This window comes from Periplaneta americana, chromosome 15, assembly GCF_040183065.1.
Source record: "Periplaneta americana isolate PAMFEO1 chromosome 15, P.americana_PAMFEO1_priV1, whole genome shotgun sequence".
Classification (NCBI taxonomy): Eukaryota; Metazoa; Arthropoda; class Insecta; order Blattodea; family Blattidae; genus Periplaneta; species Periplaneta americana.
The window spans coordinates 12,632,669-12,658,640 of NC_091131.1; the positions used below are offsets into that span (position 1 = coordinate 12,632,669).

Sequence of the window (25,972 nt, forward strand, 5' to 3'; positions counted from 1 at the left end):
TTTCATCCATTGGCAATCCTTCACATCTATGCCGGTGTATTGCACAGGTCGGACTTTCTGTCACCAACATAGGCGGAGTCATGGGGGGCACTGCCCCCCTAAAGTTATCCGGACTTTTTTTTTTTTTTGTATTAACATTAGAAAATATTGAATTCAAAAAATCTTTTTTGCTTTTGTTTATGATTAAGTTTCTGTGCTTAAATTGATGAATTAATGTCTTCAGATCATGTGTCTGGACTAGAATATTTATTTTAAATTTCTGAATGTATAAGAATTTCTGTACCTCATTTGAGGAATGGAAGCACTGTAACATTTCTTTTGTAACAGCCTGTACTCATGTGTTAGAAGTCTGCAGGTGTTCAGGCCGCCACTTGGAGAAATACAAATAACATACTGCATAACAATACAGAAAAAATAAAAGTGATCCCAGTATAATGTGTAAACTTGAAGACGAAATCATCATCTTCCTAACAGATGATGTTCCTATAAAATTTTTCTTGCCATCTCTTCACAGGGTGACCCAGTGATCTTTTCCTTGTTGGTCTGTAGTTTAAGATCGCTCGAGGAATCCTTGTTCTAGGTATATGCTTGACATGGTGAAGCTAGTTGTCTTGATATTGATGAATATACTGCAGTACAGGTTCCATTCCCAGTTCTAGTAGGATGTTAAAGATGAAATTAAAATAATTAGAGTTTACATTTCACAAAAAATAAGAGAATGCTACAAAATGTTAACACAACTCCAAAAAGTTAATAAGATTGTCCATCTCCAATGGATTCCAGCACACTGTGGAGTCATGGGGAATGAAACCGCAGACACACTTGCAAAGAAAGGCACAACACTAAAACAAAAGTCTAAATTTAATTTCTCATATTTCTCAATAAAATGCTTGACACTACAAAATTTTCTCATTCATACCTACAAGAAATAGAATCAAATGCTAAAGACAAAAAATGGATTACACTACTTTCCAACCCAGATATAATCCCCCAGAGACCAAGGAAAACAGCAGTTGCAGCCTTCAGACTATTGACAAATCATGACTGTCTAGCAAGTCATCTCTACAGAATAGGTATCTCAGCTTCACCAATATGTGTCCTGCGTAACGATCCAGCAGAAATGAATGACAGGGGCGTATACTGATTAAAGGGTTTGGGCTACCGCTGACCCTATTATTACACAAAATATATCTAACAATTACTTTAATTTTAATTACTATGGTAAAACTAATAATACAAAATTATTACATTATGTTATATTATAAACTTTTTCTTTTGTAATTTCCTTGGGCTACCGCCGGTACCCGCAAAATACGCCCCTGATGGATGAAGACCACTTGAAGACCAGTGAAGCATTAAGATCAGAAGAAACTACAGTTCAAAAGTATTGGAAAGCACGACTGTTAATGGCTTCATTGCCAAATGCAAGGCACTAGACAACAACAATAACATTTCATATGATACCTTCAGGAAGGTAAGCTTCACATAAAGTTTTTGTTAGCACTGATACTTAGTTTTATTTTCTCTCTCTCCCATCGTTGAATGTTGTTGTTTTCTAATGCCAGGCATTTGACAATAAAGTCATTTGACCTCTTGCACTCCAATATTTTTCAAAGATATTATCATGGCCAGCCACTGAAGCACAGATTTTGAGGTGTTCCGAATCCATTTCTTGGTTTGAGTTGCACAATGGGCAGTTAGGGGACTGATATATTCCAATTCTATGCAGATGCTTGGCCAAACAATCATGGCCTGTTGCCAATCTAAATGCAGCTACAGACGATTTTCGTGGTAAATCGGGAATTAACTGTGGATTATGATGCAGAGAGTTCCATTTTTCCCCTTGGGATTGTGTTATCAAATTATGTTTGTTGAAGTCTAAGTATGTAGATTTAATAAATCTCTTCACAGAGTAATACGTAGATTTAGTAACAGGTCTGTAAGTAGCAGTGCTGTCCTTCTTTGCTAAAACATCTGCATTCTCGTTTCCCAGGATTCCACAATGGGATGGTATCCATTGGAATACAATTCTTTTATTGAGTGATATTAATTGAGAGAGCATTTTAGTTATTTCTGCTGTTTGAGATGAAGGTGTGTGTTTAGAGACTATTGATAGAGTAGCTGCTTTGGAATCTGACAATACAACTGCATTCCTAAATTTATTGATGTGGCATAGAAGATTCCTGAGACTTTCACTTATTGCACCGATTTCTCCATCTTTTTTTTTTTTTTTTTTTTTTTTTTCCCCCCCCCCCGTTGTTGGTAACTCTATACCATCTATTAGATGCTTTATGGTTGTACTAACAGATGGAGTTACTTGTCAACAATGTGACGCTGGAATGTGTGTTCAGGTTACTGCCCAGCGACAGTCCTGGTGATGATTGGTTAATTTATATTAACCTATCACACTCACATTCATACAAATTTCCAGACTCTAGACACCCAGGGAATTCCTCTTCTTCAAGAAAGAGAGCCTAGCCCGGGAATCGAACCCGGGACCTCCTGATCTGGAAGCCAGCATGCTGACCAACAGACCACGGAGGCAGTCCGATTTCTCCATCAAAATTTGTTCCATATTCAAGAGATCTATAAAGTGAGAAGAGACACACTTACTGGAAGACCCTTTGTATGTGGAGGACACTGCATGTTGTAAACTTCTTACTTACTTACTGGCTTTTAAGGAACCCGAAGGTTCATTTCCGCCCTCACATAAGCCCGCCATTGGTCCCTATCCTGTGCAAGATTAATCCAGTCTCAATCATCATACCCCACCTCCCTCAAATCCATTTTAATATTACCCTCCCATCTACGTCTCGGCCTCCCTAAAGGTCTTTTTCCCTCCGGCCTCCCAACTAACACTCTCTATGCATTTCTGGATTCGCCCATACGTGCTACATGCCCTGCCCATCTCAAACGTCTGGATTTAATGTTCCGAATTATGTCAGGTGAAGGATACAATGTGTTGTAAACTTTACGAATTAAAAAAAAATACAGATGCAGTTAGTATTATATTCACTTTATTATGTATACTATATAATACGATTTATCACTTCATAATTAACAATCAATAATTATCATCCATAGTAACTAATAAATTAGGGAGCCAGGAATGTGAGAGTAGAATTCATTACTTTCTGGCAAATGCTATCGTGTGTCTAGGAAGCTCAGAATAATGGAAGTGACAATGTCGACTACTCCGACACAGGGACTTTGTCCAGTGATGGGCAGAGGAAGTGGTGGATGTTGCGGGGCATCACCATGCCACTCTGGCGCTCCGCCCAGTACTCCAGATATTTCAGCACGGACTGAATCTGTGCATCAGGAACTGCTGGACCGATGCCTGGGATGTTGGGGCCGTCCTTCGGTGTTGCAGATTTCACTTCTTCGGTTTCATCTGCTTCTGACTCAGACTTTTCTGCCAAAATGAAAGGGAACAATATTATTTCATTCCATATGCTTAATTGAGTTCTATTTACGTATTGAAGTTTTTTTCATTTCCATATTTTTTATCCATGTTGAATCTTTTGTACACTACTTTTAACACTTGAATATAAATAATTGCGGAATATGTATGATAAGAACTTTCTTGTGTTAAATATTATCGTACCTTGTTAACACGTTTCGACCTATTTTCGGTCATCTTCGGAACTGGTCGTTGTTGGTCTTGGCGCCTCTTGTTTCCTGTTTGGGTGGGTTCGTAGTGTAGAGTCAAAGAGTGTATGTGAAACTGAGTTGTATGTTGAGAATATCGTTGGGGTGTGTTTTCGTATGTCTGTATATTTCATATTGTTCCAATGTGTTGAGTTTCTGGCTTTTTGGTTGGATGTGCAGTATTTCCATGTCTGTGTTGATGTCTCTGTCGGTGTGGTTGGCATTTGTGATGTGTTCTGCATATGTGGAGGTGTTTTGTAATTTTGTTATGGCTGTGATGTGTTCTTTGTAACGTGTTTGAAATGATCTGCCTGTCTGTCCTATGTAGAAATTGTTGCAGGTGTTACATTTGAGTTTGTATACACCTGTGTGGTTATATTTGTTTGTTTGTGTGTTGAGATGTTTTTGTAGAGTGTTATTTGTTCTGTATGCGACAAACAAATACAACCACACAGGCGTATACAAACTCAAATGTAATACCTGCAGCAACTTCTACATAGGACAGACAGGCAGATCGTTTCAAACACGTTACAAAGAACATATCACAGCCATAACATAATTACAAAACACCTCCACATATGCAGAATACATCACAAATGTCAACCACATCTACAGAGACATCAACACAGACATGGAAATACTGCACATCCAACCAAAAAGCCAGAAACTCAACACACTAGAACAATATGAAATATACAGACACACGAAAACACACCCCAACGATATTCTCAACACACAACTCAATTTCAAAACACATACACTCTTTGACTCTACACTACGAACGCACCCTCACAGGAAACAAGAGGCGCAAAGACCAACAACGACCAGTTCTGAAGATGACCGAAAATAGGTCGAAACATGTTAACACAAGAAAGTTCTTATCATACATATTCCGACCAGCCTCATGGTCTAGTGGTCAGAGCTTCTGGCTATAGTTCATGAGGTCCCGGGTTCGATTCCCGGTTAGAGCACAGGAATCTTTCCTTAAAGGGGATTATTCCTGTGTTCGTCCATGGTCTGGAATTTAGGTTAAGTTTAGATTTAAGACCTCTCCTGGCACCACATTATCATAGTCATTCTATCACATCATCGGGGTAATGTAACTCCGCCTTCCAGGCGCCCCAACCTCAGAAGTGGGTTACAACTAAGCCACGGCCAGGAGAGAAGACCAGAAATGTCGAAAAGACAACCTGGTGGCATTGGATAAAAAAAAAACATATTCCGAAGTGATACAGTGTTAAAAGTTGTGTAATCAAGATGTATAAATAATTTAATTAAATGGCATAGTTAGTTAGCAATAGTTGCGACAGTTCCTACATTGGACAGACAGGCAGATCATTCCAAACTCGATACAAAGAACACATTAAAGCAATAACCAGAGGACACAATACATCTACATATGCCGAACACATAACTAATGCTAACCACACACAATAACATAAATACAGACATGGAAATCCTACACATACAACCCAAAAACCAAAAACTCGACACACTAGAACAATATGAAATATACAGACACACTAAAACACACCCTAATCAAATTCTCAACACACACATCAATTTCAGAACACACACACTATTTGACAACTCTTCATCGCACGAACGCACCCACACAATAGGCAGCGAAGTTGAGATGGTGCCAAGACACAGAAGGCTCTGAGGATGGTGTCAAGTAGCACCGAAACAGCTGTAAGCCGCACATGCTTACATAATTAACACGAGTAAGATCGCCATTTAATCAATTATTCATATTTTTTATTTCAACCTAGATGATGGTATACAAATAACTGACACATCTATAAAGGCACACCTACTGCAATATGAACAATACATGATGTCGAAGTGTGTGTGTACTTTCATGCTGCTTGCGTTATTGTATTGTATTGTATTTATTTACATTCCATGGTATTCGTACATCGCTCCACAGCTAGAATATGGAACAAGTCAAAAAAAATTCTTAATAGTAGCCTACTACGAAGTCTTAATTATAGTCACAGTCTAGTTGAAATATATACAGAAGAGTTTTACAATATAGTCTACAGTACAACATTATTGGTTTGTATCCATACTTAATACAAGACAGAAATATTCATGCCGCATTGTTCAATGCCATAAATTCACCTACAGAAAAGAACACGTGAGAAATTAGGTACTTCTTTAATTTGGCTCTAAATAATCTTATGTTTTGAGTTTGATATTTTATATCCATCATTCTTCTATATTGTCCATCCATAAACCACAAAAGAAGTAAATTAAAATCATCAGTACCAGTTGCAGAAGACACAGCCCTGCAGTATATATTGACTACACCCCAACTCTGGCTACTAGCAACAGGCATCTATAATGAACACCGATCAAAATACCCCTCATTTCTCGTGAAAAACAACAACTGAATAGACTACAGTAGACTTTATGTTTATGATTGATTGATTGATATTTTATATCCATAGGGAGGCTATTAAACATTTTTACTGCCATATAACTAAGGTGACCAGATGTCCCATATTAGTTGGGACAGTCCCTTTTTTTTAGTCTGTCCCATATTTTTTAAAGTAAAACAGGATGCCAAAATGTCCCCTTCTTGTGGCAATGACTTAAGGGGTTAGGTACAGCTTACAGCAGTAAAATTTTTGGAAATATTCAACATTTTTTTCCTCCATTACTGTATCTTGTACAATAATAAAAATTACTATGTTTAAAACACTGTCCTGCTATATGAAAAAAAATATTTTTATGATTTAAAAAAATATTTACTTTTTTTTTTCAAAATTCAGTTCACTATGCAGTGATGAAGCGTTCCCCACATAATTAAAAAACTATCCAACATTCTATGATGAAATTTTTTGTTTGTATTTATGCATCTCATATCTATAATACGATGCAAGATCACTTCTCTACCTTTGATAGATTGTCTGATAAAAAATAAAGTAATTTAAAAATATGGTCAGATACCAGTATTTTATTCTAATACAATATAAAAAAAATATTATTTATTAAGGAATGTAGTTGAAAGAGCATGATAGTGTAAACATGAGTTTCAGCAATAAAATAAAAGAGAGAGAACATGAAAAAATTAACAAGTTTATGAGTTATCAGGGAAATTTTTCATAACTGCACAGTGAACTGCCATCATTTTGAATTTGGAAAAAAAAATATATATATCTATATATATATATATATAATTTTTTTTTTAATCGTAAAAATATTTTTTTCATATAGAAGAAGAAGTGTTTTACACATACATTATTGTACAATATACAGTAATGGAGGAAAAAAGTGTTGAATATTTCCAAAAATTTTACTGCTGTAAGCTACACCTAACCGCTTAACTATAGTGTTAAAAAATTTAAAATGTACTGTTTTGCATCAGTTTGATGAAAAATTTAAAGATAATAGTAACTGGCAAAGCAAAGCCAATAAAGTTTTCAAACATTTCGTGTTTTTCGTTAATATAAAAATATCACAGCCCTACTTATAAATTTACCTTGTGTTGCTTCCGGACTTCCTGCTTCTGCTTCTGCCACTTCCTCTTTGTTCTCTCCTTCACTTTCATCCCCTGAACCGCAGTCTAGCTCTGCCAGGAATATGTAGAGCTCCTTGAAGGTCTCAAAGGGTATCATATCACTTCCTCCCTCTGGCTCCTCTGTCAGAAGTTCGCAGATGAGGTACATGGTTTGAGTCAGGGACTGGCACATGAAAAATACGAATAAAGCAAATTATTTAAGTTTATAAGGAAGATAGTAGTACCGGTATATGAAAGCAGAAAGATAACGTTATAAATGTAGGACCAGAAAGAGTAAAAATGGGACAAAATGTAAACTTCCGTTTTTTTTGAGTTGCATAAAAGTACAGGTAGGTAGTTAAAATGTTTGGTCACTGGCTATAATGATGGTAAAACTCAAGTTGAATGGAACTTGGACAGGGCAATAAATGTCATAAAATCACTGCTACCTGTCACAGACCTCATGGCCATCTGTCATAGACCTCGGCCTGTTACTTAGCCAACCCCTCATCAAACCCTGTCTAACCTTGTCATAAACCTAGGCATACAGCTATAACAGTAAAGTGATGCTTTCCCATATTCAAGCTTGGCCTGTGATTTTTTAAGCAAGTTTATTTCGTTAAGTCTATATCTCTTTAAAATAATTAAAACTCTGTCTCCCTTTAGGCTTAAGATGAGGTAAATGAAAGACATTGTTCTATCTCCATAACTAAGAGACCCAGTGGCATACATAGAATTTTGTCATTATTAAAATTGTTTACAATTTACATTATCGGTATTTAAAATTTTGTGTATTACTAATATTATTATTATTATTATTATTATTATTATTATTATTATGTTGTTGTTATCTAATGCCGAGCTTTGGCAACGAAGCCATTAGCGTTCTTGCTCTCCAATATTTCTCTGTGGTGGATCCATCAGGTAGAACTTCACAGGTTTGTAGATGATCTTCAGTCATTTCTTCTTCTTTGTTGCATAGAGGGCAATTTGGATTTGTGTAAATTCCTGTTTTATTCAAGTGTTTGGCCAAATAATCCTGTTCCATAAGCAGTCTGAATTTTGCTACTGCAGATTTACGTGAGATTTCTGGAATAATTTGTTTGTTTTTTTTTTTTTTTTTTTTTTTTTATTAAAATGCTCCATTTTTTATCTTTGGCTTTGGTACATGGTGCTTGGTTGTGCTTGATTTTATATTTATTTTTAATTAGTCTTTTGATGGATGTAAAAGGTAGGCTTGTATTTGTATTCTGAATTAAATTGGATCCTTTTTTGGCAAGAAAATCAGCAGTTCCATTTCCAGCAATTCCGCAATGTGCAGGTATCCATTGCAATTGAATTGTTTTCTGTAGTTTTTGAAGTTGTTGGATCATTTTGTGACTTTCTTTAATTTGGATTGACATCATTTTATATGAATTTATTGCATATAATGCTGCTTCAGAATCAGAGAGAATGACAGCATTTTGAAATTTATCTATTCTGTACAGTAGGTGTTGGAGTGAGATATGAATAGCCATTATTTACGCATCAAAATTTGTTGTATGATGTCCTGCTGGTTGATAAAATGAGAATAACGCACATGTAATTCCTGATCCTGAGTTGTTATCGATAGTAGACCCATCTGTGTAAATATGTAACCATTCTTCTGGTGGGTATCTATTGTTCACAGCTTCTAATGCCAGCGCTTTTAGTACAGGTTTGGAAGTTTCAGATTATGCTAATTAACTTAACATTATTATTATTATTATTATTATCATCATCAGCTTAGTTTTCACAGAATGTGAAACTAGTTCCTGGAAGAACATTTTCGACAACATTGTCACACTGGCTGCGAAGAAACAATTGCCAATGTGAAATTTTCACTAACCTCGCGAGAATCACTACACTACTTTTTGCTAAACAATAATGTGAAGTTTATATTAAAAATATGAACTATCAAATGCACAGAATATTAAACGAATGTTTCACAATAAAGTTGGGACTCAAACTAACGAATGAATGTAAAACCGCTCTTAAAATGAGTTTAAAATAGACACTGCATAATATTTAACATCTGCATTGCAAAATTGTCAAAACAACCTTTTCAATATGTTTCACAACAAGTTAAATTTCAGCTTCATTTTATTACAAGGTCGGAGCTGGGCAGTAGGTCTCTCTATATTAAAGATAGCATTGTTATAATTCGAACGTGCCACAGCACCAAGCACAGGGATTATATTGAAGGAGGGATAGGAGGACTATACCTTATGTCGATGTAGATTTTGTTACTCTGACAGTGAAAAATTAGAGAAGGGAAAACATTATGGATTAAAAAACAATACTTAAAATTTAAATATATAATTTTTTTTAAAGTGCAAGGGAGGGTTCAAACCTGGTAACTTCCTTTCTTGTGTACGCCCCTGTTACTAGTACAACTAGTTATTTCAAGAAACAGAACCTTGTGTTGTTTTGACCTCAGATAGTGGAAGGCTCATGATATCCGAACCAAAAATTGTGTCAGACATTTCTTCTAATAATACGAGACACATTTTTGTGGCAGGAGGAAAAAGGTCTTAAGTCAATATTTTGTGAAAATGAGATTTTTTATATACCGGTATTCTAAAAGTGGAAACAATTCTCTACAATCTGGTAAAACGGCTAAAGTCAAATAAGACTCCTGACTGGATTTATAGAGCGTTACCAAATGTCCTAAATACTTTTTAAATCTAGCACACACAGAATAAAGGACTTAAGAATATTTAATACTTTATTCCTTACAAACATCACATGTTTACTTTCCATGCTTCCCTATTAAAAAGGTCTAACTTGTATTTTAGCCATTTTATCACATACTGATGCCCTTTCCTTTTAAAACTTTAAGAACCAGGGTAAACAGTCCTATAATTGTTTAAGACCCATTTTACATTTCTAATAATTTACATTTCTCATTTATTTTGACATGTGTAAAAGGTCTTATGTTTAATAGTCCCTTCTACTCAGTTTGGGTTCTAGTCTTAAAAGGGCTTAAGTGCGGCTATTTTTGGAAATAATCAAGAAAATTGTTAAATGAGCAACATTGCCTATTTTAGAAGAAATATAAACAAATAATATCCAGGGAAAAACTCTTAATTAAAAAAACTCTATAATTGACACCAATTTCAATCTTTCTATTGCTCTCCTGAAAAGTATAAAATTTTTACTTAAGACCTTTTTCCTCCCGGCCACAGATTTTATTACTTACTTTAGTAAGATGGCCAGCTGCGATAGCTACAAACTTAAGCCAGTCTACGTCATCACTGAATCCACCCAGCTTTAACATTTCATTCAGTGCATTCTCATTGAGACAAATTCCTTGCCATTTCTGATGCAGCACCTCTGCTGGTACTGTCTTCACATTTCCAATCTGAAATACATATATAGAGTATTATTTATATTCGGTACAAATTATATCTAAACCTATTTTTGTCCCAAAATACCAATACTACCAATAAGAATTTTCCAGGGCCTTATTATGACCACTGTGCAGAGTAGTTTGAAAATTGGGCTGCTACTTTTTTGCCCCCAAACTTGCAAAGCACTTTTTTATTTTATTTTTATTTTATTTATTTTATTTTGCTAATAATTGTAACATAAAATATAATATATAGAGAAAAACTTTAGCTCGCCCCTGAAAGAGTAGAACTCGTGCTCAGGGGCGGATTCCTGAATTGAAATTAATAAGTATACAATACAATTTGTCTTATGTCTACTATGCAATTATAGTATATAAATTTAAATTTACAATTTTTCAATTTTTATAAAATCCATACCTAACTTTTTTAATTTAATACTAGAACTATTAGTATCGATAAGATTAGGATACTTAAATATAAATTTGTTATATATTCTTGGACCTAAATTACTACTATGATTAAATACTGTAGCAGTGTTGCATTTTGGTTCAAACAATCTTAAAGAATTCATATCTTTTATTTCATAACTATGAGAATACAATTCAAAATTATTTCGATTTTCATGTATGAATGTTATTAATACAATATAATAAATTTGTCTTATGTTAAGTACATTAAAGTCTAAAAACAATTTTTGAGATGGAAAATCAATAGGTTTATGAAGACATATTTTAATTATTTTCTTCTGTAATAAATAAAGTGGATTAAAATTAGATTTAAATGAGCTACCCCATCCTATAATTCCATACATAATTACCTATTGAAATAAAGTTAAATATATTGTGCGCAATAAACTTATTGACAAGTAATTCCTCAATAAAACAAAAAATATATTATTTTACGTAATTTATTACAAAGGTAATTAATGTGTTGGTTCCATTTTAAATGATTATCGAAAATTATGCCTAAATACTTAACTTCAGAGAACTCCTTAATAATCGGACATTTACACTGTATAAGACAACAATCAGAATTATGTAATTTAATACTTAATATAGATGTAGGAGGTTTGTTACACTTTTCAGATAATGAGAATGGAATAATTATGGTTTTATTTGGTGTTATTTTTGGTAAGCGAACATTCCCAAGAAAAATTCCTTTATCACGATTCCAGAGTTTCGTCTTCACGTTGTGGGTTATTCTTCGCGTTTTCTTCTTCTACTGTTTTTAATCAGAAAGCTAGTGAAAGCTAGAAATATCCTGATAAGGACTTGAAACATACACACATACATTCAGCAGGGCCAACTTAAAAAAAACTATTGTATATTATTTTATTGGAAACCTATGAAGAAATATGCAATATCTTTTCTTGGGCACAAAAATAAATTTCCATATTTCTTCATAAGTTTGCAAGCAACAATTTCTTTGTGGGCTGTAAAACCCACATAAAGTGCATTGTTATATTTACCCCTATTGTGTTTATTTTCCTCTGATTGAGGTTCTGGCTGATATGTATATCTATTATCAAGCAATAAGACAATAAGAACAATATTGTTTGTATACATCTGAAGTCTGATTAGTGTACTATGTAGCTAATTGGCGATGTACGCAATGGAGGGGGAAAGGAACTGGCCACCCTACCCCATTATCTCCTGGCCTAGTTGCTTCATAAGTGGTGCTTTGTTGGTATCACTTGTGAGATTTAGACCTGTCGTCGGACAGTTGACTAAACAACAACATTTGTAATATCAAATAGTTGGTTTTTATTTTCAGTCAATCACCAGCAGAAATAGATTCTGTTACATCAAATTACAATATATTAATAAGTATTTCTTTTCCGTGCTCCGTTCATATAAAATTCAATAGCTCAATCTACCTTGTAATGCCAAGATGAGAAGGCCATAGCTTCTGAAAACCTCTACTGCACACCATTCGTGAGTATTAATTATTATTTTAAAACTCTGTCAGGCTTTAATCACTTAATTTTTCTTCAAAATTCTTAAAACATCTTTTTGATCATGCAAATCTAGTCTTTCAGGTGAAGCTCCCTGTAAAGCAGATTTGAATAATTTCAAAGGAAAAATTGTTCCGGGGCCGGGTATCAATCCCGGGATCTTTTTGATCAATCTTTTCCGATATTAATGCCTCTCACTGCGGCAAATAGACCGAGAATAGTTTTCACATCTATTTCCTACAGATTTCCAACATGTTGAACATCATAATGAACAAGCCTTCAGTTTAACATAATTTTTAAACTATTTTAATCTTACAACTTCGGCACATTGCCTGCCATTTTAATATAGTGTTTACATTATAACTCTATTTACTGGAATGTTTTTTTATCTGAAAGTTATTTTAATACTATGTACGCTATTTAAACCCTTAAAAAAGCAAGCAAGGTAAAACTTTTACTTGTGTTTTATATGTGTTTTGTATCTTTATATTTTTCACCTACGTTCAATTGTACTTGTTTGTAATATATCAACTGAAGATGACTTGCATAAAAAAGTCGAAAACATTCGTGATGCTTATTAATATATTGTAATTTGATGTAACAGAATCTATTTCTGCTGCCTTAACCTGATAAGTGATTGACTGAAATTAAAAAAAAAAACAATTATTTGATATTATTATTCACAAACTTATCTGAACTCTCAAAATGACATTAAAAAAAACAACATTTTTTGTGATTATTCTAGAATTTTCTTATTGTACTATGATGATGATGATGATGATGATGATGAATAATTCATTGAATTATAGTAAGAGAAACGAAATTACTATCATGTCTTTATCAGTCATAAATTCCAATTGAATTCAACTTGTTTTTTTCAAAATAAAATGTCTTGGTTTATTTTTATACCGGTACTAATTTTCTATACCGTACATAAATATTGTCTAAGACTGTTATCATTATTTTAATGAATATTTGATTTGGAGCTTTTGTTTTATTAACAAATTTACTGTTGGTTTGGTCTCAGGGTTGCCTGATTCTGTCATCAGGAATCCAGGACAGGTGACTGTACTGCATACTTTAACGTGACTATACATTTGAATTAACTCAATTTGTAATATGTACAACTGATTTTATTAGTTTTATGTATTTATACCAATTGTATAGAGCCTAAACTTTTAATTTTGTTACAATTTTGCTAGATTATGAAATTTCCTTTGAATTATTATGAAGTCTGAAAAATAATGCCATGTTACAGCCTGATGTATACAGAAGAAATATATGATGCAGTGTTTAAATCTATCAATAATAAATCAACTTCCAAAGAGAGTAAAGACTAAAGATAGCCCTACTATAATATAATAGCTAGACTTCGTGGAATTGACTCGAGAATCGTAAGGTTTACTACACAATTATTTTATAGTGAGGTATATTAACTCTTAAAATTTAATGTAATATACTCTCATCATCCTTGAATATGTGAATTGCAGTAAAGAGTTACGTACATTTTGAGCGACTGCAAAGTGAACCCCCTCCGATGGTCACTCAAACAGTTTTTATATTGGGAAAATGTATGTTCAACATCACACGATGTAATAGGTGCATATTTGAAGAACGGGAAGTCACTACTTTTTAGTACACCAACTTCAGACGTCTTGTCTTGTCGTGACCTGATAGTACATTATTTATAATACGAAGTTGTGAATAGGCAGAATTTTTAGCAATAATGTTTCTCAACTTACATTTTACTTTTTCTGAAATTAGTGAATTGTTATTTTGGATAACGGCTTGTGATACTTTATCTACTATATTAAGGGCGTCTGAGAGTTGTAGTTTACACGATTCTAACAGGGTGATGCTTTTGGATACGATTCTAAAATTAAAACTAATGAACAATATCTTCCAATAGCTGTTCAGAAGGCAATGATTTTACAGCTGCAACAGCGGAACTGTCTGTGCTATCCAATGCATCAATTACCTCCATTATTTTGCCGTAATATTCTGCATAATAATTAACAGCATCCAACCACTTTTCCAACGGGTCAAGACTGGCTCCAGGGGTAAGGGTATTCCAGGGGCAATTATTTGGAACAGCAACACTCCCAGGGGCAATTATTTGGAACAGCAACACTCTCATTGTAGTATGTCTGATTGAATTCTTGTCTGCACTGAACAAATTTTAAGCTTTGACTATTCCAGCCACAGTAATGCAAAAACAAGTGCTTACATAGGTATACATTAGCTGTAGCTGCTCTATCTATTTGGATCGGTCACAACTCTTAACATGAACTGCTTATACTACGAGACCGGGCGTCCGCTCACCTCCTCTATACTACCGTACATCGGCAACCTGATTGCATGCTGCGTGTGGTAATTCAACGAAGTCTAATAATAACTAATACATGATATAGTATTATTGTTTTTATTTCAATACAACCTGATAGGAGGTGCCAGGAGGCATTGAAGACGACAATGAATATAAGTTGGGCAGGGTCTCAAAAATGAGTAAGGAATTTTTAAAGATAATTATACAGAAATGAGCAAAGAATTGTATTTTTCCAATCTTTTTACCATTCTGGGACACATATAACTCAATCCAGGACACAGGACAAACCATTAAAATTCAGAACAGTCCTGGGAAATCCAGAACGTCTGGCAACCCTGGTTGGACTTGAGGCTACATACTTACCTGCTTGAGTAATACTTTCAGGTATCCTGGAGATAAGCCAGATGGTGTGTCAAGGGGTGGATACTCCAGTCTCACTTTAACTGGGGGCTCTTCACCTTGAGCCATTGCTCTGAAATAAGAAGCTGACCAACGCAGCAGGTCATATGGCTGTGTACGAATTGCTGCTTTTGCATATTGCTTCAGGATGAAAGGAAATGTAGGGGGTATATGGATCTGCTGCGAGCAATACATCTGTTCCACCAAATCCGGCATGTTGTAGTTGTCTGGTTAACACAGTTATATTTCCTGCTGTAGAAAGACAATTAAATACATAATATATAATTAAATACATAATATATAATATATACATATATATAATATATAATACATTTTTTAAGATAAAGGAAAGCACCATAATGTGTGACAATTCACTTTTCATTTGCTACAAAAATTTGTTTCTTAAAAAAAATTACAGAACTAGTAAAAGTTAGCTAAATATAATTTAAATAGGAAGCCTGTGTTTGATTTCATAACATTTAATTACTTTTAATATCACTAAATATTTTGGTTAAAGTGCAGAATTCGATGTGTTACACAAGCTATATGTCATGTTTGTTCTAAAGTAACTATGGAAACTTGAAAAAATAAATAACTATATAAAATTCAACGATTAGAGATGAATGTTCACCCTGACCCTCACACACTTAAAAAAAAAAAAAAAAAAAAAAAAAAAAAAAAAAAAAAAAAAGCAAGGGGAGTATTTGGAGTATTATTTTCCCTGCGTATCGCCTCGGAATTTTCAAGTTTCAAGTAATAATCTACATCTTTAATACATAGGCCTACATGTGCGATAGAAATAAAGACATTATTTATATGTAGTCTATAACACTATTTTTCTATACATGAACATAGGCTTGCATTACTATTTTAAGTGACAATAGTTTCTATTAGTATCACTTATTATTTAAAATCATTTTAACTTACTAGACTAAAAAAATATTATTGATTAGAAACTGCTCAATACAATTTTAAATTAATAATTTTATCTTTGTTCGAATAAAGCAGCATGTTGATGATTGCAGAAATTCTTAATTGTTAAACTATAACATAATAATCACTTACCTAATTTTTTCCATTTACTAGGATATATTTTAGTACTGCATTGAGAAAAATCAACTAAGCTCTGACAGTGTTTTTAAATAGGCGCTATTATAAGGAATCATTGTCGCTTTAATATTGACATGATATACATTTAAGCTTATGTTGAATGAAATATACTTGCCTTAATGAGTACACTGTTTAATATACACTTATTTTTCTACAGTTCTATTGCTTATCATTGATACAGTATTAGACAAACGATATGTTTACATAGAATGGAATTTTGGTTGTCATGACAACACTCCTGGTATCTTTAACTCACAATATGGTTACGCATCTTATATGATTTTTATGGTAATAAATGTTGTGTGAGTTTAGATAGTGTAATTGTTAATTTTAAACTTTTATACAGTATATATTTGTTTGATTTGTATTGGGGATAATCTAAATATTCTAGTACAAATAAAACTGTTATGGACCTCAACAAACGTAGTTCAAGCAACCATGTATTTTGGGGACGACATCTGTTGGTATGCGTGTAAAGCTCGATGACTGAGAGCAAGGTCACGTGACTTTAAAGAGTTTGGAGGAAAGTTCATTGCTGGGTTAACGGGAACATTTTTCGTGTGATTTGAGTGAAATATAAATATGGAGGGAACAACAATTAGAAGATGAACTTGATGGGAGAAAAAGACCGCAAAAGGTGATCTGGACCGGCCATGGACGTACTTGGGGAGGATCAGGCTCTGCAGGCCGTCCTGGGTGAGTTAAATGTGAAACTACCTTCACTTTGGTAGGCGGTGTTGACGGACAGGAGGTGGCTCGCTGGAACAGCAGCAGCATCGAAAGTAATAAAGCTAGTTTGTTTTTGTTTACGTATAGCCTGTAATGCTCCCAGTGTTATAATAGTTTTGTACACGTGTTTGCTTGGTATTGCATTGGTTGCCAACTCTTTCTGATCATTTTATTAATTAAAAATAACTCTCAATCAGTGCAAATTCTCGGAACACATGCAGGAAACCAATGAGGTTACTTATTTTTTATTGCTGGAGATCAGTATATTACCTGCGGGATGACCTTGGCGGAAAGAAACATGATCTGTGCAAACTGTCATTAGTTCCTGCTGTTAAAACTTTCCACGATAATTTTTACATTCAATCAAATGAGGGGGCGGTAACCATTTGTTTTCGAAATTGGAAATAGTAATAGATAAACTGTCATCCAGTATTAAAAATTGTATATCCGAAGATTTAATTGGGCGATATGATTATGGTTCAGTTATTACTGCTATCAAAAGTAAAAATATAGAAATATTAGCCAGCGTGTTTTTTCGACCTGTCAAATGGGACGCGGCAACGCCTTGTTTTCGAAAATGGAATGGAAATTGTAATAAACTGCCCGCTGGTATTTTTACATCATGTCAAATAAGGCAGAGAATCCTGTGTTTTCTAAATTGAAAACAATAATAGCTGAATAAACTGTTCTCTGGTATTTTTTAACACTGTCGACACATGTTTTCGAAATTGAGAACACAAATAAATGGACTGTGCACTGGTATTTTTACACTTTGTCAAATAGGGGCGGGAACCCCATCTTTTCGAAATTAGAAACAATAAATAACACCCTGTCAGAAAGAGCTGGGAACCCCTTGTTTTTCGAAATTAGGAACAATAAATAAACTGTTCGTTGGTACTTTTACGTTGTCAAAAAAAGGCGGGAAATTAAAAACAATAATAAACAAGCCTTGTTTTCAAAATTAGAAACAATAATAAAGAACAGCTTGTTTTCGAAATTAGAAACAATAATAAAGAACCCATGTTTTCGAAATTATAAACAATAGTAAGGCCTAAAGAACCCCTTGTTTTCGAAATTGGAAACAACAATAAATCGGAAATAATAATCTCAATAAATTTTCCGCTGGTAGTTTTGAACTCTGTCAAATAGGGGCGGGAACTCCGTGTTTTAAAAATTGGAAACAATAATAGCCTAAATAAACTGTTCACTGGTATTTTGAACACTGTTAAATAGGGGCGGGAACCCCAGTTTTTGGAAATTGGAAACAATAATAAAAAAAGCCTAAAATAGAAAAATACAGAATTGATATCACTACCTAAAAAATAATACAAAATAATATTCTCATAAACAAAATACTAACATTCTTAAAAATGTGTTCGCTGATATTTTTACACCTTGTCAAATAGGGACGAGATCCCTGTGTTTTCAAAATTGAAAACTGTAACAGTCTAAATAAACTGTTCACTTGTATTTTGGAAGTCGGTGAAATTAGGGCGGGAACTTCGTGTTTTCAGAATTAGACTCAATAATAAATAAACTTATTTTTTATACACAGTTAAAAGGGACGGGAATCTCGTGTTTTCAAAGTTAGATACAATAATAAATAAACTTATTTTTATACACTGTCAAACAGGGACGGGAATCTCGTGTTTTCAAAGTTAGACACAATAATAAATAAACTTATTTTTATACGCTATCAAACAGGGATATGAATCTCGTGTTTTCAAAGTTAGACACAATAATAAATAAACTTATTTTTATACGCTATCAAACAGGAATATGAATCTCGTGTTTTCAAAGTTAGACACAATAATAAATAAACTTATTTTTATACGCTATCAAACAGGGACGTGAATCTCGTGTTTTCAAAGTTAGAGACAGTAATAAATAAACTTATTTTTATACACTGTCAAACAGGGACGGGAATCTCGTGTTTTCAAAGTTAGACACAATAATAAATAAACTTATTTTTATACACTGTTAAAAAGGGACGTGAATCTCGTGTTTTCAAAGTTAGATACAATAATAAATAAACTTATTTTTTGTACACTGTCAAACAGGGACGTGAATCTCGTGTTTTCAAAGTTAGATACAATAATAAATAAACTTATTTTTATATGCTATCAAACAGGGACGCGAATCTCGTGTTTTCAAAGTTAGATACAATAATAAATAAACTTATTTTATACACTGTCAAACAGGGACGTGAATATCGTGTTTTCAAAGTTAGACACAATAATAAATAAACATATTTTTTTATACATTGTCGAAGAGGAACGGGAATCTCGTGTTTTCAAAGTTAGAGACAATAATAAATAAACTTATTTTATACATTGTCAAACAGGGACGGGAATCTCGTGTTTTCAAAGATACAATAATAAATAGTATGTTGGTATTTTTATACACTGTCAAACAGGGGTGGAAACCCCGTATTTCATAAATTAGAAACAATAATAAATGAATTTTTCCCTGGTATTTTTTTTTAATTCTGTCAAATAGGGGCGAGATCTCCTTGCTTTCAAAATTGGAAACGATGATAAGCCATGTACAGAAACTGTTGTCTGGTATTTCTACACACTGCCGGATAGGAGCTGGAATCCCGTATTTCAGAAATTAGAAACAATAATAAATACATTTTCGTTTGTATTTTAATACTCTGTCAAATAGAGCGGTAACCCCGTGGGAACCTCTTGTTTTCGAAATTGAAAGAATAATAGGGAGCAATATCAATCAATACCATCTTTTGAAATTCAAAAAATCATATCGCAAATTCTTAAAGATTCCCTGCAGATTATACAATTTAATTTATACCACTCAGAAGGCCTTAATTAAGGATATGCTAATTTTAAATACAATCTTTTATTTATAAGTATAATTTTAAAGTCATCTTCTAAGATTTTATTTTATAATTAATAATCAGTGGTGCTTAATTATTACATTTTATTTTTATAACAATACTCATATTTAATTAAGTGTATTTTTATTTGCTATTAATTTCCGGATCCTCGTGGTCATCCTTAATTAAGGCCGGACGATTAATTTCTCTTTCTCTAAAAATAAATTGTTCGTTGGTATTTTAACATTTTGTCAAATAGGGACGGGAATCCCATGGGAACCCCTTGTTTTCGAAATAGGAAATAATAGGAAACAATAATAAATAAACTGTTAGCTGGTATTTTTATACCCTGTAAAATGGGGGCGGGAATCACGTGTTTCCAAAATTGGAAACAATAATAACCTTAAAAAACTGCTTCCTGGTATTTTTGAACAATGTCAAACAGGGACGGGAATCTCGTCTTTCAGAAATTAGAAACAATAAATAAACTGTGCCCTGGTATTTTTGAACTCTATAAGGGTGGAACGCCTTGTTTTTGAAATTGGAAACCCTAATAGCTCAAATAAAGTGTTCACTGGTATGTTTACAGGCTACCAAATAGAGATGGGAACCCCTTGTTTTTTAAATTGAAAACCGTAATACTGTAAAAAAAACTGCTGACTAATACGGAACATTATTTTTTCAAAAATATAATTAGACGTTTTGGTTATGATTTTTGTATTACGTACTGATTTCAGAAGTAAAGGCCCATTCACAATGAAAATTAAACATAACCGTAACATAAACACAGAAGTTTGCGCCCAGGCTACCAAATGGGATCATTCACAATGATTCACATAAGCATTGACATAAACATTACCGTAAGACGTTAACATGAAAGTTTGCAAACTCCAAACTTTCATGCTTATGCTTACGTGATTTGCAAACAGAACACAATCGTGGAGCGCTGAAGTATACGACAGAATATGAGGAAATGGCGTCGTTGTTATGTTTCCATGGTTACCAAGTATGTTTGCTGTTATGTTTATGTTCCCATCGTGAATGATGGTATTATTTCTTGATTTTACTGTAACGTTAAGTTAACGCTTACGTTATGTTTAATTTTCATTGTAAAGGTTTAGGAATGTCAGCTGATATGATACATAATTTTCGGCTTGCTTTGAATTTGGCAATAAAAATATGATCTGTACAGATGTTGTCTCCCTTGACGTAGTTAAAATTTTCTACGAGGATTTTTTCACCGTGTAAAATAGATGCGAGAACATGATGTTTTCAAATATGGAAACAATATTAAATAAAGTGGTGGCTGGCATTAGAAATTGCATTTCCAAATATTTAATTAGACGATATACTGACGATTTAGTTAGTCCTTATTTCAAAACTGTAATTTTGGAAATATCAACTGACATGTTTAATAGATTTTATTTGCATTGATTTTGGTAACAAGGAATGTTATCTTCCCAGAAATTGTTATTATTTGCTATAAGTAAACATTTTATACCTTGTAAAAATGGCGGGAACCCTGTTTCTCGAAACTGAAAACAGTAATAAATAAACTTTTCGCTGGTGTTTTTTATATTCTGTCAAAATAGAGGCGGGGACCCATGTCTTGTAAATTCTAAACAACAATGAATGAATTCAATAAAATGACATTCATGAATATGTAATTACTAATTAGTGGTTGTGTTTATGTTCAATTATTAAGGAATTACAACGAAATATGACCGGTGTGCCCATTGGCGTAGGTCAGGAATGACGGGGTTGCATATTGGTCGATATTGCGCTCCATCGTGGGTTTGATTCCCTCTTGGGCTGATTACCAGTTGGGTTTTTCCGAGGTTTTCCCCAACTATAAGGCGAATGTCGGGTAATGCCATGGAACATTCTCTGTTTCGTCTCGCCAAATACCATCTCGCTATTACAATTTTCATCAACGCTAAAATAACAGTTGATACAACGTCGTTAAATAACTGATAAAATAAAAAAAAACATCAGCTGATGTTGGATAATTTTATATATTCATTGATCTTTATAGGCGGTGCGCTGTTCGATTCCCGATGGGGGTTATGGATTCTTCTATTGATCTAATCCTTTCAGCTGCATTATAGCCCTGGGGTCTGACAGAAATGAGTACCAGGGATATTTCCTTGGAGTAAAGCCGGCTGACACGTAGGGCTGACATCCCTACTGCTATTAATGCCGATTGTACAGACGCTACCCCCTTGGCTTTCATGGCCTGTAATGGAGTCGACTTTATTATTTGTTAATCTTTGTAATAAGAAACATAACTTGTGGAGAAACTGTATTATTTAAAATCTTCCGCGAGGGTTTTTTGACACCCCGTCAAATAGAAGCGGGAGCTCTGAAGTTGGGAACAATAACTAATTAACTTTTAAAAAGTATTAAAAATGACATTTTTAAAGGTTAAATTACAATTTGTCTTTTAGGCTTAGTTACTAGCGATTTTAAAAGTGAAGATTTGCAGATATCAGCTAGCGTATTAAATTTTTATTTGTATTCATCTTTATAGAAATAAACTTGTGCAGAAACTGTCGTTTAAATCTTCCACGAGCATTTGAAACGGGAGAGCGTGTCAGAAAATAGCAATGAATTACAAAGAAACCCTCGACAAGGTACTGATAATAATAAAATTGCCTTTCTAGAGATTCAATTACAGATTGTTTCTCTTGCCCTGTTGCTACGTATTTAAAAGGAAGCGTTTGGAAATATCAGCTGACCCGTTGAGTAGTGTTTTGTCTTTTATTCGTAAGCCTTTCTTTTGTTTTGTTTATATGAAGCGTAAGTTATAGCCTGTTTCTGTTTTAATTGGCAACAGATGAAGAATGAGTTGCGTTAAATAATTTTCATTGATTCATTTTCATTAATTTGTTTATTTAATGACATTTTTCAATGAGAAAAAGAGACCATATGTATAAAACTATGTAGCTACTATAGCTTTAATTATGGTTGAGAGAATATTTCGATTTTATGTTCATTATACTGTATTTCTTAACACACAAAATCCAGTTATGACAAATACTATAGTTGTAAAAATTTTACGCAGTGTATGAACACATTTTTAGCAATTGAATTTTCAGGACTATTCATTCATTCATAGTTTTCTACCCAAGGGCAGGTCTTTCACACAAACCCAGCATTCTTAAATTTTTCCAATTTTTGCCTTCCTCTTATTATTCGCATATTGTCCATATATCTTAATGTCGTCTATCATCTGATATCTTCTTCTGCCTCGAACTCTTCTTCCGTTCACCATTCCTTCCAGTAGACAGTTTCTTCTCAGCCAGTGACCCAACCAATTCCTTTGTATCTTCCTGATCAGTTTCAGCACCATTCTTTCTTCACCCACTCTTTCCAACACAGCTTCATTTCTTATTCTGTTCTGTCCATTTCACACGTTCCATTCTTCTCGACATCCACATTTCAAATGCTTCTATTCGCTTCTCTTTACTTCGTCGTAACATCCATGTTTCTGTCCCAGTTAATGCCACACTCCACACAAAGCATTTCATTAGTCTCTTCTTTAGTTCTTTCTCCAGAGGTCCGCAGAAGATGCTCCTTTTCCTATTAAAAGCTTCCTTTGTCATTGCTTATTTGAAGCTGTCCACTTGTCCTACTGCCTTATTTCTAATTCGCAAGTTTAGGCCTACCTTCTTTATTTTCTCCCGATAACCATGTTATTCGTCTTGTTTGCATTTATCTTCATCTCATGCTGTTCACAACTGTCACTGACCTTCAGTAGCATTTCAGGACTATGTCCAATATTTTATTTGTAGGATTTTAAGCCAGTAGACGAACAAAAAAATGCTACTAGAGTGTACCACATATTATTTCGTACTATGGGAGAAATCCAGTGTTAATTTCAGGGATCCACATACCCAGGGACAGAATTTTAATTGCTAGAAGAAAAGTTACATCTATCTCGTCACCATCACCACCACCATCATCACCATTACTATCATCACCATTACTATCATCACCAATCACCACCATCATCACCATCACCACCAATCATCATCATCACCATCACCACCACCACCAATCATCATCATCATCATCATCATCATCATCATCATCATCATCATCATGATGTGTACTTCAGAATTGAATCTTCTGCTTCATCATAAATTATCTTTCTATCAACGAAAATAAAACCATAATTATTATTACATTCTCATTATCTGAAAAATGTAACAAACCTCCTACATCTATATTAAGTATTAAATTACATAATTCTGATTGTTGTCTTATACCGTGTAAATGTCCGATTATTAAGGAGTCCTCTGAAGTTAAGTATTTAGACATAATTTTCTATAATAATTTAAAATGGAACCAACACATTAATTACCTTTGTAATAAATTACGTAAAATAATATATTTTTTGTTTTATTGAGGAATTACTTGTCAATAAGTTTATTACGCACAATATATTTAACTTTATTTCAATCAGTAATTATGTATGGAATTATAGGATGGGGTAGCTCATTTAAACCCAATCTTAATCCACTTTATTTATTACAGAAGAAAATAATTAAAATATGTCTTCATAAACCTATTGATATTCCATCTCAAAAATTGTTTTTAGACTTTAATGTACTTAACATAAGACAAATTTGTTATATTGTATTAATAACATTCATACATAAAAATCGAAATAATTTTGAATTGTATTCTCATAGTTATGAAACAAAAGGTATGAATTCTTTAAGATTGTTTGAACCAAAATGCAACACTGCTACAGTATTTAATCATAGTAGTAATTTAGGCCCAAGAATATATAACAAATTTATATTTAAATATCATAATCTTGTCAATTCTAATAGATCTAGTATTAAATTAAAAAAGTTATGTATGGATTTTATAAAAATTGAAAAATTGTAAATTTAAATTTATATATTCTAATTGCATAGTAGACACAAGACAAATTGTATTGTATACTTATGAATTTAAATTCAGGAATCCGCCCCTGAACACGAGTTCTACTCTTTCAGGGCCGAGCTAAAGTTTTTCTGTATATATTATATTTTGTTACAATTATTATAAAATAAATAAATAAATAAATAAATAAATAAATAAATAAATAAATAAATAAATAAATAAATAAATAAATAAATAAATAAATAAGTAAATAAATAAATAAATAAATGAGTGAGTAAATAAATAAATAAATAAATAAATAAATAAATAAATAAATAAATGAGTGAGTGAGTAAATAAATAAATAAATAAATAAATAAATAAATAAATAAATGAGTGAGTGAGTGAATAAATAAATAAATAAATAAATGAGTGAGTGAATAAATAAATAAATAAATAAACAAATAAATAAATAAATGAGTGAGTAAATAAATAAAGAAATAAATGAGTGAGTAAATAAATAAATAAGTGAATACATAAATAAATGAGTGAGTAAATAAATAAATAGGTAAATAAATAAATAAATTGATTAATAAATTTCATAGCCACCCTTTTAAGAAGGACTATCCAGCTAATACCAGGAACATAGAAGTAGCATGGATTCGTGACCATGTGATGAGCGTGATCCAAGGTCTCCGCTAAAAAGAACACAAGGGCACAAATCCGACCCACGAAGTGGGATTAGATCTGCGCGCTCTAGCTATCAGAATGTGTATCTGATTCGCCGAATTTATAGTCAGATATGCCAGCAGTTTGTATATAATCTTTCTTTTTTTCGGCACTTAGAACCCATCACGTATGAAGCTACTTCTGGTCGACCTGGTTGGCAAGTTGGTATAGCGCTGGCCTTCTATGCCCAAGGTTGCGGGTTCGATCCCTGGGTCCACATCTGTGGAGTAACGGTCAGCGCGTCTGGCCGCGAAACCAGGTGGCCCGGGTTCGAATCCCAGTCGGGTCAAGTTACCTGGTTGAGGTTTTTTCCGGGGTTTTCCCTCAACCCAATACGAGCAAATGCTGGGTATCTTTCAGTGCTGGACCCCGGACTCATTTCACCGGCATTATCACCTTCATTTCATTCAGACGCTAAATAACCTAGATGTTGATACAGCGTCGTAAAATAACCCAATAAAATAAAAAAAAATCGATCCCGGGCCAGG

The 25,972-nt window shown here is 33.4% G+C and overlaps 2 protein-coding genes across 3 annotated transcripts in view; one reads left to right on the forward strand and one right to left on the reverse strand.

The window, feature by feature from the left end:
- Positions 1-2,995: 2,995 nt before the first annotated feature.
- On the reverse strand, positions 2,996-16,559 carry LOC138714651 (ropporin-1-like protein). Of its 2 annotated transcripts, none has more exons than XM_069846713.1 (5): positions 16,432-16,559; positions 15,171-15,458; positions 10,377-10,538; positions 7,139-7,340; positions 2,996-3,415 (listed from the first exon to the last, which is right to left on the reverse strand). In XM_069846713.1, the coding sequence occupies exons 2-5, from the start codon at positions 15,420-15,422 to the stop codon at positions 3,192-3,194; spliced, it is 840 nt and encodes a 279-aa protein (XP_069702814.1). In that variant the 5' UTR covers positions 15,423-15,458; positions 16,432-16,559; the 3' UTR covers positions 2,996-3,191. The 2 variants fall into 2 exon arrangements, with proteins under 2 accessions (XP_069702814.1, XP_069702815.1); XM_069846714.1 differs by lacking the exon at positions 16,432-16,559 and adding an exon at positions 16,272-16,380.
- A 247-nt stretch (positions 16,560-16,806) lies between these two features.
- The window catches only part of LOC138714650 (myelin regulatory factor), a 472,560-nt gene continuing 463,394 nt past the window's right edge, over positions 16,807-25,972 (forward strand). Inside the window, exon 1 of the mRNA XM_069846712.1 lies at positions 16,807-17,012. Within this exon, the coding sequence (XP_069702813.1) occupies positions 16,970-17,012 (43 nt within the window). The 5' untranslated portion in view covers positions 16,807-16,969. The remainder of the gene's footprint in view (positions 17,013-25,972) is intronic.